Source organism: Musca domestica, unplaced genomic scaffold, assembly GCF_030504385.1.
Source record: "Musca domestica strain aabys unplaced genomic scaffold, Musca_domestica.polishedcontigs.V.1.1 60, whole genome shotgun sequence".
Lineage (NCBI taxonomy): Eukaryota > Metazoa > Arthropoda > Insecta > Diptera > Muscidae > Musca > Musca domestica.
In genome coordinates this window covers 2070700-2079519 of record NW_026712364.1, presented here as the reverse complement: position 1 = coordinate 2079519, position 8820 = coordinate 2070700, and the positions used below count along the sequence as shown (strand labels likewise).

Sequence of the window (8820 nt, the reverse complement as noted above, 5' to 3'; positions counted from 1 at the left end):
TCCTGTTGGAATGTCCAAGGTCTGCGGCCAAAATGTTTGTGTGCCCAAGGCTTTAATACACCCTCCAGAATATTTTCGCTATAATATTCGGCATTTATTCTGATGCCACGGTCGATTAATACGAGCGGAGAGCTACGACCGGCTGTTATGGCGGCCCACACCATCACCATGGACGGCGCTTGAGTTCTGCTGGCCAACCGAACGTGCACATTTTCAACTGACCTCGCTGGCAAGTAAACACGATCATTAGGTTTGTTTACAAACTGCTGGACAACGAATGTTTTCTCATCGGAGAAAACCAAATTCGGCAGTTCACCACTTTCGGCCAAGCGAAGCAACTCTGTAGCTCTTTTGAGTCTTTTTTCTTTCTGTTGCGGTGTAAGTTCTGGACAACGAATGTTTTCTCATCGGAGAAAACCAAATTCGGCAGTTCACCACTTTCGGCCAAGCGAAGCAACTCTTTAGCTCTTTTGAGTCTATTTTCTTTCTGTTGCGGTGTAAGTTCTTGAACTTTTTGGATTTTCAATGGCTTTGCCCGAGCTCATTTTTCAATATTTGCCGAATGGAATATTGCGATATGTTCAGCTCACGAGCCATTTTTTGGCCACTGCGATGCGGGTTTCGATCAAGTCGCTTATTTACTTTTCGAACAATTTATGCTGATGTTGCTGTTTTCTTCCGTCCACTTCCTTGACGTCGGGCTACGCTACGAGTATCACGGTAACGAGCGATGGTACGAGACACAAAAGGTCACATTCACATTTAAATGCTGGATGGCTCTAACGATAGCCACTTGTGGTTTTCCAGCCAAATATAAAGAAATCACACTATCACGCTTGAATTCCATCACGAATAACTTTTTTTCTGGAAAATTCTCACCAAAATGCTTTTGTATGCTTGTAAACAATATAATAAACTGTCACTGGAATAATTTAAACATCTGTCAGAGGAGTGGCTTAGAAATGACAGCAGTCTGAAGTTGGTTGCAATTTTTCCATCCCACCCTGTATTTTAATTTCAAAGACAGTCCTTAAATAAATTCTACTGCGGATAGTCCTTCAATTTTAAAATCATCATGTTTACTCATATATTCCATCAGTATCTATCTTGAAAACATATGATTTTTGAACTCAGGTAGTATTACAACGAATCCTCAATTATTGTTTCGATAGATCTTCAACGATGTCTTTAAAACTCATTGATTTCTCAATAAATTACGTATAAAAGTTCTCGATGGTCATTCAGATATTCCATGATAAAATATTCTTTAAAAATATCCCCATTTTTACCCCCGCTAACACCTTCAAAACTATCCTTAAAATTATTTTTTTTTTAAATTACATCTTGGCTCCTTTGCCATTGTAAATCGGCATGTCGCCGTCAAAAACCCACTCAGCGACTTCAAACTCTCCTCAATTTTGACATTTCGGTCTTTTTCTGCTGACTGCCAATTGTCGAGCTGCATAGCCCTACATTTCATTCGTTCGTTCAGGAGGAATTCATGAAATGCGATTTTTGAGACAATTCTTGCAAAAAAAGTCTTAACAACATTTTACAACAAATTACAAGCGTGTTAAGTGAGTGCGTTAAACGAAAAAAAGCTCGTAAGCCGTGAAAAGGTCATCATCTATGGAAACGGTCGGTGAAGAAATGAAAACGTGGTAAAGAATGTGAAGCAAATATCTAATGAAGAAAAAATGAAAAGTTTTTAACACCAAACAGCAACAACAAATACAAGTAGTGAAGAAGAAACAAAAAAAAGAGTAGCAAAAGAACCAAGAGCGAGCCAGCCAACCCAACAACACACAAGTGACAGCCAGGCCGTATGAGCCAAATTATTAGTGAAAAGAAGCACAAGAAGAATACACCCAATACAAAAAAAAGAAGAAGAAATGAAAAATTCTTCCAAATTTATTTAAATAAATTAAGAAATTGAGATATTTAGCATATCGTGGCGTTCGGAAAAAAGAAACAAAACGTGGAAATAAAGCGTAAAACACAAATATCGTATCAATTAAGAATCTTGCTAGGTGTTGGTGTGTGCGTGTGTGAGTGTTGTGTGCAGCCCCAAAGAGGAGCAAAGTTTGGCAAACCGAGAAAAGTTAGAAGTGTATTTTGTTGACCAATGTTGAGATTATTCAATATGGGTTATTAATTAAATGAAAATAAACGAATTTATTTCATGTTCTGCTCAAAAGTTAGTTCAAGAAAAAATCCTACAAAGGTAGAAAAATTATAAAGAAATAACAAAATAACTAACAAAAATAGTCGGAAGCCTAATAAATAAAAGAAGAAAACCTGCCAATAGCCACAAACTGACGTTTACGTTGTCCGTCACCTTCAATAACAACAACGACGACGTTGACGTCGACGTCGCCATCGTTGACTCGAGCAGCATCGGCATTTCTGCCCGTAATCGTCGTCACGAATAACAGCAACTGCAAGTGCAACAATAACAACAACAAAAACAATATCTAATAAACAACAAATCTAATCTCCCTCTCTTCGAAAAATTAGCCAAAATTTAAACTCCATCCAGTAAAACAACATCAAAATGGATGAGGATGAAAATAATCAGGCGGCACATAGTAATCGTACAAGAAGAACTTCCCCCAGTAACACCACCACGACTGCCACGAACGATCAAGATGGTATCGAAGTTACTGCCGAAGCTACCAACTCAGATTTAGATTTCGACGACGATGATGATTTGCTGGATACCATTGAGGTGACTGTTACCACAGATGGTGCTCCAATGCCTCGAGATGAGACGGATGAATTTGAAATTATCAATCTTACCTCTCCTGCATCATTAGTTAATAATTTGGCGACCTCCTTGGCGGCGGCCGCAGCCAATGCCACCAATCAAATGACGAGGGAGAGGCAAATTCAGGATACTCGTCTGACCACGTTAGCAAGTGTGATTTTCAGTAATGCGCCCAATTATCGAATAAATCGAAATCAAGCGGCAGGTCAGGGAACATCAACGGCGGGTGGCCCAAATCGATCCACCACCAATCCGGCTCATACTCTAAATTTAAGGGTACCTTGGAATTATGGAGCAAATGCAACGGCTGCCACCTCAGCATCGGCAGGTGCAGCATCCGGCTCGGCATCTGGCCACACAAATGCAACACCACAATATGAAGTAATGCACTGGGCCGGTGATTATGATACCATGAGCAATGATGACATGGATGAGGCCAGCACTTCGGAGAGGGCAACAAATTTGAGTTCGACAGCCGATAGTGGAGTTGATGATTTTGGTTTGGGCCCAGCCGATAGTGGTGACAGTGGTGCCGGCGGTGCTGTGCCCAGTTTCTTCTTCGATAGTTCTTCATTTCGTTCACGCACCCGCAAAGAAGTTGCTGCTCTCATCAATGCCGAGTGTTGTCGTGGTGGACCAACACCCGATTTGGATTATATTATGGATCAGTTTTTCAATCCCAGCACACCCATTGATAACCCGGATAATATTTCATGGATTAGGTGGTTAATTGCTGGCGGTCGTACCATTAGGGAGTTTGTTAAAATTGGTAAGTCACACATAAAATACGAATTTTAAAATAAAAAAATAAAAAATAAACACAGAATCTATTGTAGGGAATAAAGAGGGGTTAAATAGCAGAAGTTGGACTATATTTTGGCTGAGAAAAGTTTTGTGCCAATTGTAATTGAATCTTTTTTTCTTACTTGGAACGAAGTATTCGATTTGATCTCTGAACGAAATAGAGAGGAAATCCATATATATTCAAAATGTTAGGTGTTTTTGTGGAAGGAATTATAAGAAACCCACATTAAGGATTTATAAGAATCACATGTAACAGGAGTATAAGAAATTAAATTTGAAGAATACGAAGATCGAAATCAGCGGACATTTGTGGAAATTGGGAAAAAAGATGCCAAACAGAGACTATTCTTTATATTCCATAGAAAATCGTTAGTATTCTTGCAGATTAATAACGCATAAAGTAGATCCAGAAATCGATCTACATGCTGGCTGACAATTTTGAAAGCTGTACAAACTTTAATTTTTAATTGAAAGGCAAGGGACATGTCTATAACTAATGTAATATTTATACCCTACACTACATAGTGGTAAGGATATTATGTTTTTGTGCATTTGTTTGTAACATGGAGGATCTTCATAGAATCACTTTCTGAGTCGATTTATGCATGTCAGTCCGTCTGTCCGTCGGTCGGTCCATGCATTTTTGTGAAAAAAAAAATGCAGATCGCATTTATTATCCGATTGGGCTGAAATTGAAATGGCCCAAGGACGAACCCTATTGAAATTGGTGATAATCGGATCAGATTTAGATATAGCTCCCATATATCATCAACTAATTTTCGGTTAATTGTGATATTTTGGCACATCCAACTGAATTCAGTCTAGAAGCAAGTACATCAATTTTTGGGAAAATTTGGTTCAGATATAGCTAAAGCTTCCATATACAGGGTAAGATAAAAAAAACGAAATAATTTTTACATTTTTTTTTTTAAATTTTATTGAATGAAAGCAAAAATGTCGGAAATAGCATCATATTGTAGAATAAGTTTAGACTTGTTCGAATTGGTCACCTTTGGCACGAATTATGGCCTGACCAAATTTTGTTCTGCGATATTTTGGCCCATTCCAGGCGAAGCGCTTGCTTGAGGTGATCGACAATTTGGTATTTCTTTTTTAGTGCCAACCTTGCTTTCCGGAGATTTTGGAGGCCAATGTGACGCAGGAAATAACGCGAGGAACCTCATTTTGTAACCATTCTTGGTTGGCGCGTGCTGAGTCCTGTTGGAATTAAGGTCTGCGGCCAAAATGTTTGAGTGCCCAAGGCTTTAATACACCCTCCAGAATATTTTCGCGATAATTTTCGGCATTTATTCTGATAACACTGTCGATTAATACAAGCGTAGAGCGACCATCGGCTGTTATGGCGGCCCACACCATCACCATAGACCACCCCCTCCCATCTCAGCTGAAGATCAAAAGCTGTCCCGACAAACCCAAGTAGTTTCGGCTCAACTAAGATCCAGATTCCTATTGGGCCCGGGATCAACATCTGACCAGCTTGTGGCACAGGACCACATGACACGCTGCAGCCAAACCTACTCACTTAACTAAAGTCTCGTTGTGGACCCAAATCGTACAAGTTGGACTCAGAGGCGGCACCCGATTGAGAAGAGTCAGATCGAACACGGCAGTATGAGTTGCTGCAACAACAATAACAACCTTTATTGTCTTTTCTTTTTATTTTAAACCCTCCACCATACTATGGAGGGTATATTGTGTTTGTCATTCCGTTTGTAACACCTCGAAATATACATTTTAGACCCCACTAAGTATTTATATTCTTGATCAGCATAAAATTCTATGTCGATTTATCAATGTCCGTCCCTCTGTCCGTATGTGGAAATCACTCTAGCTTCCGAACGAAATGAAGTAGATTGATTAAATTTTACTCAAATATGTATTATGTCTGCAGGACTTTTGGTATTGAAAATGGGTGAAGTAGGTCCACGTCTTCGTATATCCCCCACATTCGGTATTTTGATGATTTTAGCGTCATTATTCACCGTAGTAGTTTCAAATTACAAATTTGGAGTTCGTAATGCGAATTACAGTCTGTGACAGAAAATTGCCTATGATGGTTCAGGTCTTCGTATAGGCCCCATATATCAGTACCTCCTTATATTCGGTATTTTGACGATTTTAGGTACAATATTCACCGAAAGTGTTTGAGATGTCGTATTTGAAATTCGTAATAGAAGCTACAGCCTATGGCGGAAAATTGTCTATGCAGGTCCAGGTCTTCGTATAGCTCCTATATAACGGTACCTCCCTATGTACGGTATTCTAATGATTTTGGCTACATTATTGACGGTTTATTTCAAGTTTCTAATTTGAATATGGTAATGGCTTGTGACAAACAATGCCTATGTAGGTGCACGTCGTAGAGGCCCTAATATAACGGCTATTTTTCGGTATTTTTAAAATTTTAACAGAATTTTTTTTAATGATTTTATTTCAAAATTCGTTCCAAATGGTGGAGGGTATTCAAAGTTCGGCCTGGCCAAACTTACTGCTTTTTAACTTGTTTTTTTAGTTTAAGAATTCTATGAAGCGTCCTAAAGTCCATAACGTGTACTCCCGTCTTAATTTTGCAAAGGTAGGCTAGAGTGTAGTGTTAAACAGAAGCTATCTATAAAAAATTTCAAAATTCTGAAAGGAGTTTATATATATGCTATTATTGGGTTCCTTTTCATTATAATGTCATTGAAAAGAGCAGGATACTGCTCTGTGTCGCGCTGAAGCCGATAGAAACTGCCATGAATGGGTTAATGGGACTTGAATGCGAGAATGTTTCTTCAACTTTAGCCCAAATCTGTCAGTTTCCTGGCTTATACTGGAATTAACATACGATTTTTCATTTAAGAAGCGGACAATCGGTTAATTTTGGCTTTCCACGGTCGAATAATTGGATTTCGAATATTTTGGATCCCAAAACAAAAAATTCGAAGATCTTGTCATCTTTTGTTTGCTGCCACTAATTGCACTGTTTGTTTGTTAAACATGAAACAGCAGAAGATGACGACGCGTACACACATTTCAATTGGTGGCCGGCCTCTGCTTTGGCTTTCCAAGTACATTCGCCGCCGACTTTGTTGCATTTGCGGCATAGCGATAATTTCGCATTTGCAAAGAAAAAAAATGAAACGATAAATGCAATAGCATTCCTAAAAAAACGCCGTAGCTATAAACCACATAAATATTTCTAGTTTATCAATGAAAAACATTGTTTTTTTTTTACAGTTGCTCTTTGCTGTTGTTGTTTTGCACTTGGCATTTGGCCATAATTTCTAAGCCTAAAAAAGCAGCTGTTTTTTGTTTGATGATTACGAATCAGTGTGTTTGTGCCTGCCTGTGTGAGTGTGTGTTTGGGTAGACGCAAAACAAGTGATAATAAACGAAAACAAATGAAATGCAAAACAAAAAAAAAATAGCGAAAAATATTGATAATAGTTTCAATTTTACACATTTCGCTTTTTTTGTTTTTCATTTGCTGCGGGCAACAAAAATAGTTGAGGACCTACTGCAATTTAATTACCTCAGCTAATAAAATTGTGCTGCACTTGCTGCAAATTTCACTTGGCCATGATGACGTCAGCTGCTTGCGGAGAAAAAAAAACTTTAATAATTATTACACTATCGTTTTAATTTAATTGTCAATGACCTTTTAGGAAAGAGAATTTGTAATGAAATTAAACACTATTATTTATGAAAATAGCAAAATTGCATACGAGGGTTGGTCTAATAATGTGCGTTCTTTTACAAATATGAATGAGTTGTCGATCACACTGTGCGACATGAAAAGAAATTAACTGTTTCAACAAAATCTTATCAATATTCTTCTCTCAATTTTTGTGAACAAAAATTCTTTCAAAATGGCCCGATAACGCAGCAGCCGCTGCTTACTCATTTTCAAAGAAAAAATGTCCTGGACTAAAATCACTGTTCTATTGAGTTGTAGCTCAAGTTAAAGCTCTCAATAAGATATTTGAAAAACAACTTTGAATACCCTCCACCATTATTTTGCAATTTCCAAAAAAATAAAGTCCGTTAAAAATTCTGTTAAAATCTTAAAAATACCGACTGTTTCCGTTACATTACGGTCTATATGACGACGTGGACCTGCATAGGCAACTTTTTATCATAAGCAATTACAATATTGAAATGCGAAACTTGACAAAAAATCTGTTCATAATGTAGCTAAAGTCATCAAATTACCGAATATAGGGAGGTACCATGGAGGTTATAAAACGTGGACCTGCACAGACAATTTTCTGCCATAGGCTGTATTAGCCATTACGAACTTTAAATACAAAATTTGAAATAATTCCCGTAAATAATGTCTCTAAAATCATCACAATACCCAATGTCGGGAGGTACCCTTATATGGGGGAAGACGTGGACCTGCACGGCCCATTTTCTGTCTTAGGCTGTAGTATCCACTACGAACTTCAAATACCAATTTAGAAACAATTCCGGTAAATAGTGTCGCTAAAATCATCAAAATATCGAATATCGGCAGGTACCGTTATATGGGGGCTATACGAAGTCGTGAACCTACATGGCCCATTTTCAATAGCAAAAGTCCTGCAGCCATAACATACATTTGAGTAAAATTTTATTAATCTACATCAATTCGTTCGGAAGCTAGAGTGATTTCCACAGACGGATAGACGGACCGACATCGTTAAATCGACATAGAATTTTATGCTGATCAAGAATATATATACTCTGTGGGGTCTTAAGTGTGTATTTCGGAATGACAAACTTAATATACCCTCCATACTGTGGTGGAGGGTATAAAAATGTCGCAAATACTATCAAATTTTAGAATAAGTCCAGATTTGTTCGAATTGGTTACCTTTGGCACGAATTATGGCCTTCAAACGGCCAATGAAACCGTTACACGCTGCCCGAATGTTGTTCTGCGGTACCTTGGCCCATTCCCGGCGAAGCGCTTGCTTGTGGTGATCGACACTTTGGTCTTTTTTTTAGCGCCAACCTTGTTTTCCAAAATACTCCAGACACAATAGTCCAAAGGATTGGTATCCACAGATTTTGGTGGTGGCCATTGTGCGCTGGAAATGAAGCGAGGAACCTCATTTTGTAACCATTATTGGGTGGGCCGTGCTGAGTGCGTTGGTGCTGAGTCCTGTTGGAACTTCCAAGGTCTGCGGCCAAAATGTTTGCGTGCCCAAGGCTTTAATACACCCTCCAGAATATTTTCGCGATAATATTTTGATGCCATTTAT

General features: G+C 38.4%; 1 protein-coding gene across 1 annotated transcript in view; it reads left to right on the top strand.

Annotated features, from left to right (window-relative positions):
- The first annotated feature begins 1440 nt into the window (after positions 1-1440).
- Positions 1441-8820, top strand: part of LOC101889187 (E3 ubiquitin-protein ligase Ubr3) — an 85169-nt gene continuing 77789 nt past the window's right edge. Inside the window, exon 1 of the mRNA XM_005183800.4 lies at positions 1441-3536. Within this exon, the coding sequence (XP_005183857.3) occupies positions 2555-3536 (982 nt within the window). The 5' untranslated portion in view covers positions 1441-2554. The remainder of the gene's footprint in view (positions 3537-8820) is intronic.